This window comes from Vidua chalybeata, chromosome 1 (genome assembly GCF_026979565.1).
Source record: "Vidua chalybeata isolate OUT-0048 chromosome 1, bVidCha1 merged haplotype, whole genome shotgun sequence".
NCBI classification, from domain to species: domain Eukaryota; kingdom Metazoa; phylum Chordata; class Aves; order Passeriformes; family Viduidae; genus Vidua; species Vidua chalybeata.
In genome coordinates, this window is record NC_071530.1 from 35,990,264 (window position 1) to 36,010,517 (window position 20,254).

The 20,254-nt window shown below is 35.9% G+C and overlaps 1 protein-coding gene across 6 annotated transcripts in view; it reads right to left on the reverse strand.

The window, feature by feature from the left end:
* TBC1D5 (TBC1 domain family member 5) overlaps window positions 1–20,254 on the reverse strand; it is a 318,166-nt gene that overhangs the window by 166,374 nt on the left and 131,538 nt on the right. For all 6 annotated transcript variants that reach the window (XM_053967563.1, XM_053967571.1, XM_053967579.1 and 3 more), the window contains one exon: window positions 19,030–19,165. In XM_053967563.1, coding sequence (XP_053823538.1) covers window positions 19,030–19,129 — 100 coding nt within the window. In that variant the 5' untranslated portion in view covers window positions 19,130–19,165. The remainder of the gene's footprint in view (window positions 1–19,029; window positions 19,166–20,254) is intronic.

The window sequence follows — 20,254 nt, forward strand, 5'->3', positions numbered from 1 at the left end:
TCATCTCTAACTTGAGCAAATTCTTTAAAAGCGCACACAATTTTCAAAATCACAAATTGGCAAAATAAGTAAAACAGGATAGAGTAATCCAGTCTAACTAGGGACAAGCAGCATAACTAGACTTTGCACAGAAAGAAAAAAAAAATCTTAGAAGCTGCCTGGCATCATTGCTAGGAATTTACACCCTGATGATATACAAATGCTGAGTGACTTATACTTGCATCCAGAAGAATTTAGCTAATTTTAACTTATAAACAGCCTAAAAGGCCTTTGAGCTATAAATCGCAATAAACTAAAGATGGCAAAAGGCAATAAACATGAGTTAATGACTCAGCATCCTCCTGAGATAGCACTGGTCATGCAGCTTTGCTTAATCTTAGACATGCACAATCACTATAAAAAGGTGGTCTCCAGAGACCATTTACACTGACAATAAGAAAAACATACCATCTCTACATCTTTGAAGGCCACTATCGTCCTTTAACTAACTTCAATTACATCCCATTTTTAACCACATTTCTATCTTATATATTGTTGCAATCCTTCTGTTTGGGATAATAAATCATATGGATGTATAGTCTAATTTTCATATTCAAAAGCAGTATTCCAATGCATATTCCATTGAGCTTAGGAAAAAAAAAAGAACCAAAAAAGATTGATCAGGAGTTTTCTAGCATTCTGTTGTTTTTCCAAGATTAAATGATAGTAGAAGACAAACAAGAAAGGATTAAGTGCTCTTCTATTGAAATAGAACTGCCCTTTCAACAAACAGCTAGCTAATTTTCAACTGAGAATAACAGGTTTATCAGGAGAAAAGCTAGCCTGGCCAGGGAGCCACATGGCAGTGGTATGCAGCCTCACCTCCTAAAGTTGGGGAGATGGTCTCATGATAACCAGGACCAGGAGTTAAAAAGAGCTTTGCTTCTTTGCTGTTTCTTATCAAAGGATGCTACTACAGCAGGCTGATAACTTACAGCATTGCTGATGGATGTGAAAGGCCTGAAAGCAAAATGTGCTCTCCTGAACCTTCATTCTGGAGTGCAAATGTGTTTATGAGCACCGTGAAAATCATACCACTTTCCTTCACCCAGCACATGCATGCCTGAAATCAAAGCATCCATGTGGCTACTGTGGTGCTGTGTAATTGGCTACTTGTTTATCTGGGATGGGAAAACAGACAGCATTTATGGCTAGGAGGCAACCAGAAAGAATAAAAAGAATTTTGGAATAATAAATGAATAAAAGAATAAATGGAAACACAGAAATTTGGGCACATGAGAAACTAAAGGGCAGAGGAGCTCCTTAGCATCCAGTGAAGGGCTGGCACTTCCCTGAGAGGCAGCAGCAAAACCGTGGGGTTTGGCTCCAAGGAAGAGGAAATGGAGAAGAAGCTTCAAGTAAGGAAGTTGTCACTGAGATGCAAGACTGGGCAACGCCTGGGCTCTCCTTAAATGCTGCAGTTTTAAAAGCACACAGTAAGAGCTGAAGAATGTCCTGTCTGAAGGAATGTGGGAAGCTGACAGTCTCTAATATGTCCAGGGCCAGGGACAGGCTCTTAGGCTCCCACAGCATCCCCGTCACTCCAGCTTAGCTCTTCCAGCTCTTTCCAGCTGCAACCTACTCCCTCCCTACCACAACTCATCTTAGCACTGCTGGAAGCAGACAGATCTGTTGGTCTAAAAGGCTACTTTGGATTTATATTAACATAAATTACAGAATAATAGATTAAATCAGTTAGAAATAGGATCCTGCTCACATCTATTTAGTAAATATTTTTTAATAATGTAACTAAGTAACACATTTAAAATTATCAGGTAAAACTTAAGACCTGTTCCAATAGCAGCAGAGTCTAGAGGTAGCACAATTCAGAAACACACAGTTAAAAAAAAAAAAAATCGATCCTGTTACCTTCACCTTACACCAGTACTAGTACCTGACAACGTGGCAAGGCATCTGAGGAAAAAACCCCAAAACCTGAGAACAACCAACACCATCACAAAGACTCAAATACTCAACCCTTGAAGCATGTTACTGCTGCTGATGGAACAGTCCTTATCTTAATCAAATTAACTATACAGGAGTAACATGCACCAGGAAGGGGCAACTGAGCTTACAACTGCCTAGCCTGGATCTACAAGATGAAGCCAGAAAGCCCTGGACTACCATTGAGGCTGTCTAATTAAGGCTGTTAATTCTTGGAACACATCCAGAAGACCCATAACTGAGAGAACCTAAAATGGAGCAGTACCCTATATTTTCTATACATTTCTCCTAAGAAAAAAAATGTCACCAAACAGTATAAAAGAAATACCGACCTAGAACTTTTAAGTTGCCAAATTCAAATATGCCAAAGCATAATGAAAACACTAGATTTTAATCAAAATTCTTGTAAATCAACCTTTAGGCAATTTGGAGAGTACCAACTGTGCACTTTGCTGGTGCAAAAGCAGATGCATGTTGTGAATGACAGATCTAGAAAAATTTGAAGAGCAAAGGTATATATGCACTAGCAGTAAACCCTAGATGTCTAAGAGATGAAAGTCCACAGCTACATCAGAATATAAAAATATATCAAATTGACAGTAAGAATGACAAAACACTTCTATTTACTACAGTGCAAGGTGCTTTGTCAAACAACTATTACTTTGTTGTAGATATTGGGGGGAAAAAAAACTCCCTACGAAACATTTTTGCCAAAAAGTATGTAAACCATCACAGATTTCTGTTCCCCACCCTTGCCCTCCTCTGTGGAGGATGAGTAGTGTCAATCCCTAGTGGCACTTCAGAATGGAACGAAGGATGAAAGTACAAAGCACTTGAAGATGTAAGAAATATGAGACTTCTAAAATGCAAATGAGACAAGTATGAGTAGATTTTTCTTGCACCTAATGATTATAGTGAAGTTTTTCAAAAGTTTGATGATTTAATTTACACAATAATAGGAAAAATTATTTAGTAGTAGTCAATTCTTCCCAACATTTACCTCAGCTCTCTAATACAAAAAAATCTTTTAGCCATAAAGAAAACAGTCTGTGTGCAAGACAAAAATGTCACCCAGCATTGGAGAGATTCAGCTTTTTGATTTTGCATTTTTTGACCAAATACCACCTAAGGAAAATGTGGGAAGGCATTTCTCACATATGTAATTCATATTAAAACTCAAAAATAACCATCTGGAGGTTAACAGAACAGTCCTGAGGGTCTACAAATTCTAAAATGTTTTCCCTTTTCCTTCCATTTCACCTCAATTTAGGACATGGCTGTGATTTGCTTTATGACAAGCATGGTACCTCTCTGTCAAGCTGGAGAGGAGAAAAAGTTTTGAACCAGAGACTTTGGCCCTTCTGTAGTAGAGCTCTGCATCCTCAGCAGGATTCACACCGTTCCCCCCCGACACTGCATCCAGACAGCACAGAGCTCAAGTGACGTGAAAGGAACAGGTCTGCACCACGTCATTCAGCACACCCATAGCGTGGTGCTAGAGACCCTGGAGGAGGTGCTGGATTTTCATGCATACTAGGGGAGTGAAATTCCATACAATAGCTGTCTTACTCAGGTACAGGCATTATTTGAAAAAACACTCTATGCTGTTTTAAGACAGAGCAAGAAACAATGTCTATGTCTGAACAAGGCTTCCTTTTCGTGCCATTGGAATGACAGTGAATAAAGATGACGAAAATTACAGCATGTGAATACTGGTGTAATTACCAAATGGTTCCCCACATAATTATGCAAAACAAATCTATCCATAAGTTAATGTAGCCATTTTCTTTTTGAAACAGAATTTTCATGCCATCCATCAGTCACCCAAAAACACAAACCTTAGATGACTTAAGTACACAGAATTTACTCATTTGGTCTGTAATATAAGCAATGCATGTGAGTAGAAATAAAGGTTTAATGAAACAAAATAACATACTCCACTAGGGAAAACATATTTTGCCCAAAGAAAAACCTAATGTAAATAAGTGGAGGCTTGACTATTTGATAAATATAGCCCCAAAGGTTATACGTTCACTGAAAGAATATAAATATTGTAGGTGATGTAGATTTTTTCTATTTGACTAGAAACATTAATTGCTTTCTAAATACAATAATATTCTTTCAAACTGTGGGGTTTCATTTCTTTTACTGCAACAAGTAACCAATTACCCAACAAAAATGTTTACATTAATCACAATCACTCTATATTTTAGTTTTTATACCGCCAATTTTATTTTTGCTTAGAACTGAACTCCCTCAGGCATTTTTTTGTGCTAAGCGTTAATTTCTATTAGTGATAAAGTTCCCTTAAGCTTCTTTTAACATCTACTGGACATGACCTCATAAAATTTAATGCCACTCATTAACCCCAAGCACTTAACTTTACACAGTAATGTCAGGCATCTGACTTTTCAGTGCATGAGAAATCCAAGTGGGAACTGTTTGAGAGATACAAATTACAAATCACTTGAGTAGTAGAAAGAGCTGCAGTGAACAATATTAAAGGGTAAATCAAGATTTGAGCAAAAGTAGGGTTCTTGTAATGCCTTCTATCTAAAATTATAAAACATTTATACAAACGGGAGAGGCTGCAACGTGATTGTTTTGGCTTGTGAGAGGACTGAAATTCAGAGCTGGGACTGAACACCAGGTTTTTAGCACTGACTGAAGCAAATATGATGTACACTCATGTTTTCTCAGCTGTCCAGTAGCCTTCAGGCATTTGGGAGGAGCAAAGGTTTTAGGATCACCTTACATTCTGCAAAGGCCACACATCAGCAAGACTGGGGTAAGCCAGAAGAAGCAGTTCCTTCAAAGTGCTCATCCTTTTTTTCCTGCAATAGCCTTGCCTACGTTTAGCTTTAGAGTGTGGTTGTTCTTCTGATTTTGGTTATGTACCAAGAAAGCTCTCGGAGGGACAGCACTGTTTTTATTTTCCCCGAGATGCACAGATGGGTGATGTCTGCTTAACTCATTTAACCATATTTCCCAGTGGCTTCACACATGTTGGAGAAAATGTGGAAAATTCTAGAGGTGAATGAAAAAAAAATACTTAGCAACAATTTTCTGGCTTCTCTTGAACTATTCAAGGACATTTCTTGTGGGGAGTTGGAACTGAGTGACAGCCTGTCATGGCCCTGAGTGTAAAAAAAAAAGGCACATTGTTAGGAAAAAAAAAGTGGTTTATTTTGTATTTCTGTTGGATCAAGGGTACTAGGCATCCTCTGTGAAAAAGGACAGTGCTATGCAGCTAGAAACATGGCCCATCAGAGTTCCTGATGGCAATCTGCTTATTCAGCTCTGTTATGAAAAGTCCCCTCCCCCAGACTGTACACAGGGTTTGCTTTTTCTTGGTGTCACAGGCTGTTACATTCTGGGTTAAGCAGTTGATGCTGTTGGAGCAGGGATCAGCTTAACATTTCTATACAAATTATACAAGGTAGCTATAAATTGCTTCATGAGAAGCCACGTGAGATTTGATGTGATGTCTCTAAGTGCTACAAGTTTATTCATTTTTCAGCAGCAAAAAGAGCCGGCTCTCAGAACTAAGCGGTAGCTTCTCAGTTTACTGATCTTAACTGGGAAATATATTCTCTGCTACCCCATAAATCTAAACAGAAGGAAGCTGTTTTGCTGAAGCTCTATCTCCACAGAAGGGTATCTCTGAGTGAAAGGTAGGTATGACAGAATTGAGATTTTCACATGAGAACAACTGTGATCTCTGATATGAGCCTCAGCTCCAATTTCTCTGAATGACTATTTTAGCTATAAACCACCCACAACCAAAATCTACAGTCAATACACACACCATACTATTGAAAATGGTTTTGCATCTTGCCTGCCACTGGTCTAAGATCACTTTAGCATAATTACAGCTTGATGCAACATCAGTAAGTGCTCATCAGTTGGAAAAGTTTTTATTGCCTAATAGCAGGGAATGGTAATAAAGCAGATGTACACCAGGCCACATGACAATGGCAACCAATTGGTCTGTATTTGGCAAAGCAAAGTATTAATGTTTTATAAACACAATGTATGTTATACTTTTCTAACAACAGGGGCGTAAATCTCTGCACAGCATAAACACTTGTGCGGATCAACACAGAGATACTGCTGTGATAGGTACTTTGAAGTTGTAGATAAGAGCTCAAGCTGTAAGATGCCAAAAAAATTGGAAGTTTGTAAAGAATCACTGCCAGACTCTTAAATGTAGTAGCACTTGTGGGACTTTCTGAAATATAAATAGTAATTACCTTCAATACAGAATGTATTTGCTAAAATAAATGTACTGGTGCATATACCAAAACTCACAACTCTTGTTTTCTATTTGAGAACCAAAGTTCAAAATCTGTAAATTGTGAGCAAAATAACCCCCAAAATAATCTTTTGCTCAACACCCCCTACCACCCAGTGCCCAAATCCACGTACACATGGGCACGCACATACACAACCGCTCCAATATCCATACGCAAACAAGACAGTCTTAGTGTGAGGGCATCTACCCTGTAGACAATTCAATCAATCTCTCAAGTGACACTCACACGTGCCTGCACACACAAAAGCAGATGTGGCATTAAGATTTACAAAGTTATTGAAACTTTTAACAAGTAAAACGCATCTTTACTTAGCTACACCAGAATGAGGAATAAAGGGGTTTACATATGTTCCAATTCTAAACCTATCAATCAAACCCATGTTATTCCTTTGGGAGCTTATTTACATGCATATTTATCAGCCTCACATGCTAATTCCCTGCTGTTTTATGCCTGCGAGGCATGTTTATGAGTCATAATTGTTGATCTCATTTGATGTATTTCACTGAAGTAAGACATTATTCAGTTATGTGGCCTAATGTCAATGAATTACGATGACCTGATCTTCAAAATTCAACTTGCTCTTTAATTTTTATTAGAGCATTACTTATTCAGAAGAAGAAATACAGTAAAATGGAAGATCACATGTTTTTATAGCCATTTTACTTTAACATCTGATTTTTTAAACACTCCTCCCTACCTCTAGGCAAAGTTTTAAAAGTGTAATTCATAAAAACCAAATGAAAAGAATTTTTGCCTGAAATTAGCACACATTTCTCAGACTGGGACCTTTTATAGATGTTCTTATTTTGTTTTAACCAGCCACAAGACAGGCCTTTGGAGCACTTGCATATGGTTTGCAAAAGAAAAACAACCAGACTCAATTCAAAGCTCTCAAATTGTTCTTTGCCTTAACTTCATCAAAACTGAAACCAGGCAGAGATTTCACAGCAACTGAGAAATGACTACTAAAGTAAAAGTCCCACAACTGACTCATCATCTTTAATGCTAAGTGGTGTCAATTTATAAACAGAAAATCACTTGATGGTCAAAGTAAAGACCTAAAGAGGGTATAATTATGATGTATACAAACTTCATTGCAGTAGCCTGTGATGTGCCATTAATGGCTATTTCTAGGTGGCAAGCCAGAAATGGTGATAGTAAGCATCCACGCTGTAGGATCCAGTGTAAGTTGCTCCTTATACTAGGCTAATAAAAAATGACCACTGTACACATTATTTACTACATGATTTTCAGATGTCCCCACTTCCTATGTTAATATTCAGTATTGTTTTAATGCAATTATTATCAATTAAATATGTTAAAAAGTTTCCAAGTTGCTGCTCTGAGCTACAGCTTTAGCATGGAACAGAGTAATATGCAGGAAAATAAAACTATCTTTAGCTAAGCAATGCAAATTCAAAGTGCAGGCTCATTTTTCCATAAGAATTTCAAACTGAATATGACAGATATGAGTAAGTATCTTTGAAATCACAGAAAATCTGCATGTATCTTCCTAAATTTGTAATATCCAGAGGACAGGATATGCATTATATACAAATATAACATTAATTCCAAGACAAAAAATCCTCAGGATATTTTTCATGTCCTGAATTAAATCAGGCTTTATATGCTCTTTTTTAAAAGTGAAAAGGAGTATTTAGTCCTGTGTTTACATGGCATTTTTCCAAATCAGAAGTTTGCTTCTGACAGGCATACATTACAAACCAGTTTCTCTGAAAAACCTAAAAATCTTCACTTGAACAAGTAGTTAGTCTAATGTCACAGTTACAAGGGTATAACTTTAGCTTATACAAATGCCACAACTAAAATTGTTATATGTTCATCATAAATACAAATTTATAAATTTGCATTAAATTCTGCAGAAAAAATGCCAATTCCATAACTTTTCAAACAGAATTTTTCACTTATTATTCAGTATGTTATCGTCACAAGAACCCCAAAACAGAGATAGAGCTCTCCACAGTGTAAGCTCTAATTTACGGCCCATCTTTCTTTCAAATTCAAATAAGCAAAAGACACAAGCTCATCTGCCTGGGTTATTTTTGTTTTAATTTTCTTTTTCCTTTTTTTTTAGAATAGCAACAATTAATGCTACACTTTTTCTGGCAATAAAATCTTCATCTTAGAAAGGCAATAATGTTGTGGTGACCTAGCTGTAATAATTCAGAATGGAGCTTTGTAGACTTTTGCAAAGAAGTATTTTCTTTCATACTTCAATAAACAATGAAACAATATTGGGTCACAGAAGTTTGGAGGTGGCCCTGTGGCTCCATATGCTTCTCTCCTCCATTAAGATAACATCTGTTCTGGCCACCAGTCAGCAAATCAAATTTGATGAGAATTCATCTGTGTGCAAAGTAGAAATGCCCAATAATGGACAGATTTATGTTTCATTGCTCCACCCTTTAAATATTTCAAATTGTAAGTAACAAAACCAACACTGGAATCTTCCGAAATTACAACTAACATATTAAAAAATGTACCCCTTTATAATGAAACTCAAAACATTATCAGATCATTGCAAACATATTTTCACATGTATTACATGATCTATCCCTTTAATTGTACTTAGTACTGAAACACTATACAGTTCATTTTTCCTAAGGTTAAATCATTGATTTCATTACAAATCCAATTTCTCAGAATAAAAGAATTATCACCACCATAAAAGCTTTATCTGGATGAAGTTTGTGCCTTTTAACTTTTAGGAAGATCAAGAATAATAATTTGTAATGGGATATCAAAATTTTAGTGGAGAAATTTATCATACAGGCTACTTGCTAGCTAATGTTTTGGTTATATGGTCCCAGTTGCACTAAACTAGCAATAGTAAGATACAAAACTATGACATAAATAAGCATGAATAAATAAACTTTGACAATCAGTTCATTAAGGTGGAGTAGTATTCCTTAGACTTGTAGCCAAATCATATTCTAATAGTAACACCCATATATACCTGTACTGAGACACCATTTATCAATGGTTCAGGAATAGTTAAACATATTCAAAACATTTTAATTTTATTTAATTACTCAAAATACTGAAAAGGTGACAATGATCTATGTCTTTTGAAATACTTTTCATTTCCATTACCAAAAACACTTTTATTTGAAATTTCTAAGATGATATATGCTTATTTAAGTTTGTATATAAAACATGAAAAGTTGTGTGTGTGTGTGTGTTCTGTACCAAAATTATGCTTTCTTAGTTAATTAGCTACCTGCCTCACAAAAACTGCCTGAAAGAAAGAAAGAGCTGAAGGATGGCATCACCACTGATGCAGTGTCCTGCACCTTGAATGATGTGGGTCAAGTTCCTGGCCCTGCTACAGACCTCTTGTATGAATGAGCTGTATTATTTCAGCAGCTTCAAATTCCTTTTTGCATGAGAACACATAATCTGGCTGCTCTCCCTATGGCAGTTACAAGCATTAATTTCAGTGCTTCTTTTGTATATGACACCTTCTAAAAGGATGAGGTAAGCACACAGATGCAAAACAAACATCCCAAGTCCCACTTCCCTTTTAAAGCAGATCAAGCTGAGGAGCACAAATTGCATCACAACCTTGTACGGTTGTCACAAATGGTGAAAGTGAGTCTCGTTTGCTATATCCTTTTGTGTCATTTGTGCTGTGGTTGAAATGTTATAGTCACATGATTACTGATGTAACGAACTAAGCTTGTAACATGAAGAAGAAATTGAACAAAGATACTTATGAATACCTAAAAGGTATTCTAGATCTGACAGAAGTGTTCAATCTTGCCACAGAGTGTGTCTATGTACATCCATATAAATCTGAAGCCTGAAAGAGTCAGAAACAAAACCCACTGATAGTTCACTTAAACAAAATAAGATTTAAACACAAGCTGGCACATATGCCTGTGAAACGTGATGGTCCTTACCCAGTATTGCTTAGATTTGAGCTAGTTTGCTATTTTGTTGACTGAAAAAAGATAGACAAAAGCAGAAAGGCTATCCACACTTCTCTCTGTCCCCCCATTTTAGCACTCATGTTTAGAGAGAAAGGTGTTCGCTTATTATCCTGTATATTTCACCTTTTTAAAATCATTGTGTATTTTATGAGCAAAATGAAGATTGGGACTGACTTAAAGTGTAGTTATATGCATTCTGCCTTTGCATGGCCAAATCTTAAAATCTGAACACTCCCAAAACAGGAACCCCAACTAACCACAATCCAGTACCCTGGGCTAAACGACTGCTTCCCTTAAAGGGCACCCAGGCTTGTTACCTTTGCAGCCAATTGGAACCTAGCCATTAATTTTAATAGGGTCAGGATCAGGCCCCTGACTTTTTCGACATCAAAGAAACATCTTTCACAGTCATGTTGTTATAAATAATTAAAGATGATTAGTAATAATAAGGTACCTTAACCAAGAAGGTAAACAGTGGAGACATTTATTATCAAAGTAAGAAAAGAAAATTAAAATAACCTCCAACACTTTTGTATGTGCAATTCATCAGGAAACGTTGTAAAAGAACAAAAACAAATGTTGGCTCACTCCAGAGGTTCTTTGTCATCATTAATGTATTCAGGTTTTCACAGCTGAATTGCTGTACTTTGAAAAGATTTTCATGAAAGGAAACTCAAATTCAACATTTAAACAAAGCTGTCAGGTTACCAAGATTTGTATTTGCTTGTATGTCCAGAAAATGTTTTATCCTTTTTAAAAACCCGTTAGGTTAGAAGTATTATTATTCCTTTGCTCTCAATTTGTAAACAACAGAAAATAAGCTTTTGTTAAGCAGCGCACATTTATTTATTTATTTGCTACTGCGAAGCTGAAACCAGCAGTTAGAAATATCTGTTCCAAAGCGGAAGTGAAACTACCTGGTACAGATATTTTACTTCATTACTAGTTCTGTTCCTCAAATTGATACAAATGGCCTCCTTCTGTTTCTGTCTGTCTGCTTGCCTGATCAGCGGAGCTAATTGTCAGAGCTGGGGAGATCTCCTATACCTAAACAGAAGATATGCAGTTTGTAACCTGCTTAATTTGCCTTATGTCCTGGATGGCCCTCAGTATGTTGTTCATTAAAGTATCAGCTGTTTCGGCTGTTGCAGTGGCAACCTAAGCATAGGCCTATTTTTCTTTGTTAAAAGGCCAGATTGTCAATAAATAATACACATCTTACCAGATAATTTATTACCACTTAAATATAACAGTACTTTATTTCTCTCCCCTTTCATGTGTCTTAGTTTTGCATGTCCGAAGAGGCTAAGGCACGGTACCCTGGAGGCTGGGTACCATGGAGGCTAAAGAATAAAGATTATTAGTCAATAGAAAGCCTAATACTGAAGCTTCGCAGTATCACTTGAGTGAAAGTAGGTTGAAACCTTCTCTTTTTAAATAAGGAATTCCAGGTCTTTATAAATGTCCACATACATGAAAGACAGGAAACATCCCATGTGTAGTGACATATTTCTGTTATATAGAACAATCAATTTCTAATTCAATCAAATTTGTGACAGTTAAGCTCTTTAAAAATGTTTTAACATGCATTTAATCTCAGATACAGAAATCTGTAACATCAGCTAGCTGCTTACAATTCATGTGCTGCTTTGTAAATTACAATCTTTGGTACGTTAGGACAGAAGTGAACCCAGACATTTAATTATTATCCTGTACCAATCATGCTGGCCTCAGCTAGAATTCTGATTTACTAGTCTTTCTTCATACATACACAAGTACAATCAAACGTGTACAGTTCAATTTTTTTAAATTAAGAAAACCTGCCTTTTCCATATGTAGGAGATATAGGCATTTAACATAATTTGAACATTTCCTGGAAACACTTAATATGTGAGGTATTTATGGCCAGTAACCTTCATATTATAGTTCTGTGTAAAGTCTGAGTAAAATATTCAAAAGAATGATTGTATTCTCATTGTTAGCTTATGTATAACTTTTTATAATGAACTAGTTTTAAATTACTTTTCATTACATTTACAGAGGTTGTATTAAAAAGATTATTCTGTTTTGTTTTGCTGTTCAGTAGGTTACTATAGTTTAAATGGAAATGTCTTCTTGGTGTGTTAAGGTTCTCTAAGCATGTAATGGTTATTAAAAAATTAAATTTCTTTTTAACTTGCATTCTTTCCTTTTCTACTACAAGTATTATTATGCTACACATATAGTAGAAAGTGAGATGACAGCCAACTAGTTGATCTTTAACTTGGATTTGGGAAGAGCTAGGAAAAGAAACAGAAATGCTCAAATCAGCTTCTCCCAAAGTAGAGTCACAAGGAGTTGTAAGAAGAATGACATGAGGCTGAGAAGTGATTTATGCCAATATTCAGGCAGAGTTGCATCTGGAAAGACCTGGAAACTCCCAGCTCAGATGACTGAACTGAGGTAGCGTGCCAGTGTTGTTAGCGAGAATGGTCTTCTTTTCATATAATGATTTAGAGTGAAACTTCCAAAATGAATATTTAAAAAATTTCCCTTGGATCAAGAGAAGTTGTGGATGCCCAGAAAGTTGTGGATGAGCCATCCCTGCAAGTGTTCGGGCTGGAGGGGCAACATGATTTAGTGGGAGGCTTCTTGCCCATGGTGGGAGGGTTGGAACTGGATCGTCTTTAATTTCTCTTCCAACCCAAACTATTCCATGAACAGACATCGCTGTCCAAAAGGTCATCTCTAGTATTTGCCATATCAACCACTGAAGGCTTTTTCCCTACATGATATTTGTGCCAGTTACCCATGTCACAGAATAACCTCCAAACTGGGGTTAATGCAATGTGTAACTCATGTGAAGCCACCAAAAACCCCTGTATCTACCAATTCTAGAGAAGAGAATCCATCTCTTGAAGCTGGTATTTCACAAGCCCATGGCACCTACTCACATTTGCTGAAATAATTAAAAAAACTCTTGCAATTCCTGAATACAAATTTGCAGTAAGGCACTGAAACCAAAGGGCCCACAAGAAGCAAATTTCTAAGAGCATGTCAACACCTGTACAAATACAGTCTTTCAAGTAAAAATTGCACTGTGTGATAGCTAAGATAGCTAGATTTTCAACTAACTATATTAAATATATACATTTTTAAACATGCATAGCTTCTCTGTTACCTGATCTTTTAATAAAAATGTCTAATACAGAAAAGAGGAAAATGAAGAGTTGTAGGGAAGCAGCTAGTGACAGCCTGAGTTAGCTCAAGATACACTGTGTTGCTCCAAAAGCCTTTGTCACTACAATCCTGTTGCAGCTCAATTAAAAGCAAGCTAAACAGCAGTTATTATTAATAAATGAATATTAAAATGCTTGTTATGTTAGCATATGGCGTTTGAAGATGTAAAAACCATTCTTGCTTTTATTCATCCAATATGAACTGAAACAGACTGAGGTTGGCCCCTTCTCCTCCATCATACCTGTGCCTTTAATGAGGAAGCCAAGCCCTGCAGGAGAAGCACAGAGGTTTTCAACAGGACCACGAGCAAGAACTGTACTGGTGGGGCACACTGAAGATTTCTGGCTGAAGGGTAAAACTTCTCATTGAAGGACACAGGGCTTTTTCAGGGCCTGGTGTAAACCACAGCATGGAACCCCAAAGACACTAAGAAACAATCGCAACCCTCAGCTCTTCTTTTCCAGTATAATGCAAAGAGGTTCTCTGTTTCAATCTTGTCTTTTTAATGAAAGCACACAGTAGCATGTATATTTAAAAGGACTCTGAAAAACACAGTGCTACATGTACATGTACTTCATGTACATGTTGCTCTCTGGAGAGAAAATGAAATAACACACATTATATGACACACATGATGTCATAAAATATGCTATCAAAAATATTTGATAAGAAAATAGTAAGTCTTCAACAACTCACTGTATTTGCATTCTGAATTGCTTTTACCTAGGAAAGAACTTCTCACACAGAGAGGTGTAGACCTCTGTGATTTTTTTCCTTTAAATGGACTGGTCTCTAAAAATGGAGGTAAATAATGTTATACAGGGCAATTCACATTAGCACCTTATACCTGGGTGAAGGGGGTTGTAAGGGGTAAAAAACCCCTAACTTATAACACTGAATAGCTAATGACCAGTTAGAAGACAATATAATTTTCTGACAGCAAAAATTCACTTAACCCTGTAAGGAATGTCTAGAGCCAAAACAATCCATGTGAATTACACTCAAGATTTGGGGAAATTATTTGATAACACATGCTTTATCTAGAAAAAGATGGCATTTATTTTATTACTTCATTACCTTCTGTTATCTACTTGTTTTCTGTATGACACAAACATAAACCAGGTATCTCAAATTTCACATAAGGTATAGTTCTCCATGGAAATACTTTCTAGTGATCAGGGCTATGAGGGTCACACCAGAACAGCATAATTGTCCAAAGACAAGCAATGGAAACACACACACAGTATATGGCCAAAATGGAAATATGAATGCTCTCTTATAATTTCTCATATTTTTTCATGGCAGGTTTGAGAATCAGAAGGGATGCAATCGTGAGTATGAGGTGGGGAACTTTTCTGGCTCAACTGGATTAATTTCAGTCACACACTCCAGTAGTTATCTTTGTCCTTCTAGCAACATCAGCCTTCTCTGTCCTCACCACCAACTATAGCCTTTACACATGAAATATATCCTGCCAAATTCCAAATCCAAAACACTCTGAACCATTAAAGGTCTCCCCTTTTCTTCTACTAAGAACAAAGAACACATTACATTTTTCTATGTGAAGTATGCTATTAAATAATAGCTTGTACACTAATTAAAGCAAATGTAATTGTGAGAACACACTGACACTGTTAAAGTAAATTACCCAATTTGTTAATAGTTTCAAGTGACCTTAATTGTATTAATTGTTATATTGAGCAAATTAAATTGAAGAGTATTAAATGCATTCTTCCAGTCTCTCCTTAGAGGATCAACTTTCTCATTATATCAAAGAAATGGGAATACTACCTACCACGCTCTTCAAAACTTGTGTTGGAATGTGGTGGACACTGTAACTTGGAGTAAAAATGTACGTCCGAAAGTTAACCTACTTATCCCATTTCAATGTAACCGAAACCTTGAGCACTGGAAGTCAGAAAAACTGTTTGTCAGATGCAATACGCAGGGAGAAGGTACAACAATAATGTTTTTGAAATCTCAGGTCTCACAAAGTCTCTGCTGGAGATAGAGCATTCTTTTTGAAAGATCCCTGTTTCAGAGGGGATCACACAAAAACATTGTTAAGAATAAAGTGAATAAAAGTATGATGATTCTTAGAAGAGAGAATGCAGCAAGATGTCATCAACCTACCATAGTCAAAAGAAAACATAATAATTCACACACATCTAGACGCCTGTAAATTAAAATACAACCAGACCCACAAGAAACAATCAAAAATTAAAATTTCTTAAAAGAACTAAAATCCTCCATTTGAAGTATTAGATTGTAAAAGTGAGAATCCCTGCCATACATTTCTAATCAACTATTTAAAAATGCTATTTGAAAAAGCATATATGAGCGCTTATATGGTATGTACATTTTTGTGTCTTGAAAGAAAAATAAGATAAAAGGAAAATAACACAGGTCAAATTATTCATCAGAAAAGGACAAAAATACTATCTTAACAGATTTTTTGAAGAGTTTTAAAGGGATAGAAAAAAGATCTTTATAGTTAAAGGCTTATTCTGAATTTTTCAAACTTGCAAACAAGCACATTCTCATGGCTCATCATAGCTCAAGATTCAAAGTTTATCAGTTACATAAAATCTGGAGAGCTACCAACACCCAGACCTTTCTCAAATGATACTTGCCTCATCTGTAATGATCTACTTTCATTTGTTCAGCTAGGTAACTGTCTCATACCTAGCATCTGCAACATTAATCCTTGCAGCTGTTCTTAGTGAACCATATCTTATTCTTCTCAGGCCACTTCTCCAAAATCTCAAGAATGCTTTGAATTTTTTGTCTACTCTCCACTGTGTCAACAGTCCTGTCCCAAATAAACCATGTTTTCTCTCTATTCCTTCACTGAAATTTTAATAAAAGCACTGAGTACTACTAGACTTAACATATTTCTGGAATCCTATCCAATATACCCTTTCAAGCTGACAGCAAATGAACAAAAAGTAGTCGATGCATGCAGTTTTCCAAACAGCTATACTTAAGAGCAATCCGTGTATTTTTGAGATTTCTTTAATTTTATGAAAACTGTGAGACAATTTCGTAACTCCAGCTGGACATGACATCTTCTGATTCTCCATCAAGTTTTGGTATCAACTGCACATGCTAAAAATACAACACTTCATGTAGATTTACAAATCTGACTAAATCAGCAACTAAATATTTCTTTTCAGCACCCTTATCAGTGCTGTGTTTTTTTCCAATCACCTCATCTCAGTGAAGGCTTTTATCACTTTGCCTCCAAGGTAAGCATTCAGCCGTGCTTCAAAAACACAATTCAGATGTCTTGATATTCTACAATATTGCACAGAATGTCTCCAGTGGACTACCACTCCACCATATTTCTGTGATTCATGATACAAAAAAATTAAGATAGAGATTTTCACCAAGTTGATTCTGTATCACCCCGGAAACTTGAGGCTGCAATGAAAAACCTTGTCTTGAAATATTTTTGTGAAGACAATGATGGATAGACTGCATGGACAGGAATGACTGTCTACTTTGTTGCCTAAAGAGCATACACATGCTTTATTTAAAAAGAAACATTAAAACTTCAAAAACCTATTCTGGATATATAAAGTTTCAAATTAAAATGCACTATGTGTTTCACAGCAAAAAAAGGCTATGAAGATGAAATGGATGCTTTATATAAAATATTTACATAGATAGAACATAAAAAATGTACCATAGTTGGTAACCTTTATGACTTGGGGAACCATGTATTTACATATCTTTATCCTCGCATGTGCGTATGTGTGTGTTGTGTATATATTTTTAACAGTTGACAGCTGTTTTAGAGCATACAGAGATGCCAAGCTGAATGAGGGTCTTGATTACTTCAAGATTAGCTATCTAAAGTTTCTATTCATTTTAAGTGTTGTTAGTGCGAAGAGTCATTAGTCACTTCCTTGTCTCATAGAACATCAGCATACATTTACATTGTTAATGAACATTTGGGGTAAATGAATTAATGGCACTTTTAAACATCAATTCAATCCTAATAACTTTGTATGTCATAGAAATGTTAAGGTTGGGATAAAAATGAGAAACCTTTTCAGTCAAGGTAACTAATCGCTCCTGGGCACAATGAAGGGTAAAATTAACTTACAGTGTTTTTTTAACAGGGTGAAAATTTTGCTTTTTCGTGAAACAGAGCTGAAAGAATTATCAATTTTTTTAGAGCAAATAGAAATCAGAAGAAAATGTTTATCTTTTTCTTGACTAGGGTAGGCTAGAAGCAAGTTGTTTTTCCTCTTGAAAATGGTTATTATTTTAGGTTATTGAAAAAAAATATTATTTCCAAGTTTCTAAAGTATGTACAAAAATGCATTCGGTTTATCAGGCTAAAATGGCTTCATATTGACCTAGAAAAGCTACTCCATTTAACTGTCAGGTTTTAAAATACTTCTGCCATGATGTACATTGTCATTTTCAAACATTGAAGAAGCTTTGTAAATCAATGAAGAAACAGTGAAAAAATTAATTCAAAGGGACAATGAAGTTTTACCTATATATATTGAAGCAAAACATCAGCTTCTTCTAAACAGAAGTAATAAACCTGACTGAGCAGAACTTGACATAGCTTTTTAACAAGCACTAGTAAATAGAGGATTTATAAACAGATACACCCACATAGCATAGTTAATCTGGGTGAGGGACTTAGAAAATGTGACAAAGTTGTTTCAACTCTGTAATTTAAAATAAATTTTTTATTTTGCCCTCCTGGTACATGTGTTCAATGACTGGAAAATTACAGGTAGTTAAGGTGCCACTGTGTATAACTGAGTACTTGAGGAATGTTTTCATGACAAGGACGAGCTTTCTCATTAAGCTTATCACTTTCTTCAAACCAACTACATTGTCACTACTAGCAAATAAGTAGAAAAGATGAGCAAAACAGACAGGCATTGCATAATCCAAGCAGTTTGTTCTCATTATTCATTAGGGTCTTCCAAATACAGCATTTAACTAATTTGTTTCAGGTTATGTAGTAATTTCTATCTTTAGAGCCTATTCATTCTATCTCAGCTTTGAGATATTTTTTCAAATAAGAACATAGGGGATGAGTCAAAAAAAAATCAGACTTTTTATTTGCATAATTTCATCCAAAATAACACACTGAACTTTACTGCAGAACAAAAAAAAAAGAAAAAAAAGAAAAAAGAAAATAAAGAAAATAAAAGTAATAAAAAAGGAAAACAAACAAACAAAAAAGATTGCTAAACCAAAGCAGTGTAAAGAGTCCATACTTGAAAAAATAACATAAAGTTATGCTCCATTTCAATATTCTTATGCTGAAGTCAGTGTTTGGTTTATGATTAAAAAAGGATGACAGTGCATTAAACATTTGGCTAATGCTTCTGCCTGTAATTGAAAGTTGACTTTTTGTGGTTTTCATTAGTGTCAGGGTGCTCCTCATATACTCTATGAAATGTTCTTTAAGTTGTCCTGTTCAACTTCGTTGACTAAATTAAACAAATTATGACAGGTGCAGTTATTATGACACACTTATATAAGGTATAAACTCAAAAGAAAGTACAGAAATACTAACTCACCTTCCCCTGGCTTGTTCAAAAAACTCTGCAAGGGATCAATGCCTATCTCTTGTTCTTCTGTTTGCAAAGGGTGACTGGTCTCAGACACAGAATGAAACATACTGGCAGTAGTAAATTCCAAATGATGATTATTTATCTGGAGGAAAAAAAATCAGAGAGACAAAAACTTCAGTATTCCTTCAACTATTTTTCAACCACATGAGTCAAGAACAAGAGTACTTAAAATCTCCCCTTATTTTCCAGGCACATCATCATCATTAGTTGTCTAATTAGCAGAACAATACTGTTTCCATTTGAACCTTGTAAATGTTGTATTATTTAGACTCCAAACAAATTGTTATAGATCCTACAAATATCACACTGCAAGTAAAAGTCCAAGCCTGGCTTTGACAGACTATAAAACAAGGCAAGAGCCTCTTTCCTTCCTTCTAGTTTTCCTTACACATCTTTTAGTCTGATTCCATGGAGAACTGATGCTAGTTCTTGGGCATGATGAAGATTATAGAGCAAAACTAAGGAAAGGCCATCATCATCATCATTCTTCTGGACCCAAGACGTTTCATCCCAGAAAATCTTCCTTTTTTTAACCACTTCTTTTTCAGAAATCATAGTTCCAGTATAATATAACATCAACGCACATACAAAAAGAGAATGATAGGTGAATTTGGTTTTATCAAGATTTATATTAATTTTTACCTTGGTTCTGGCAAGAATTTGGTTTTGCAGTAGCCAGGAGGTGGGATGGCCAGGGCCTAGAGGTTTTTCTATACCATGTCATGTCACTACCAGGGCAGGGAGAAGGGAGTCTTTTCTGGGAAGAATGTTTTTTGGTCAAGTAGGCATGGCAAAGGGAGTGGTTGGGTAATGCCGGCTCTAATCTGGAGGGAGTGGTTGGTTATTATCTGTTGTGGGGGTTTCTGCAGTGAGCAAGAACATTTGTTTTCTTGTCTTGTCATTTGTTTCTTTCTTTTCTTGTCATTAGCATCACTGCTGTTACTGTTCATTTTTCTTACCTTATTGCTGTTTCAGTAAATTGTTCTTATCTCAACCTGTGATCTTTACCTTTCGTGCCTCCAGTTCTCCTCTCAATCCCGCTGCAGGGAGGAGGGAGGGAAGGGAGGAGTCAGCAAGCGATCTGTGTGTGTCATGCAATGGTTTCAGTGGGAAAACTTAACTGGAGAATACCATTCCTAAACCAGGACAGCTTTCTAGAAAGATGATGTTA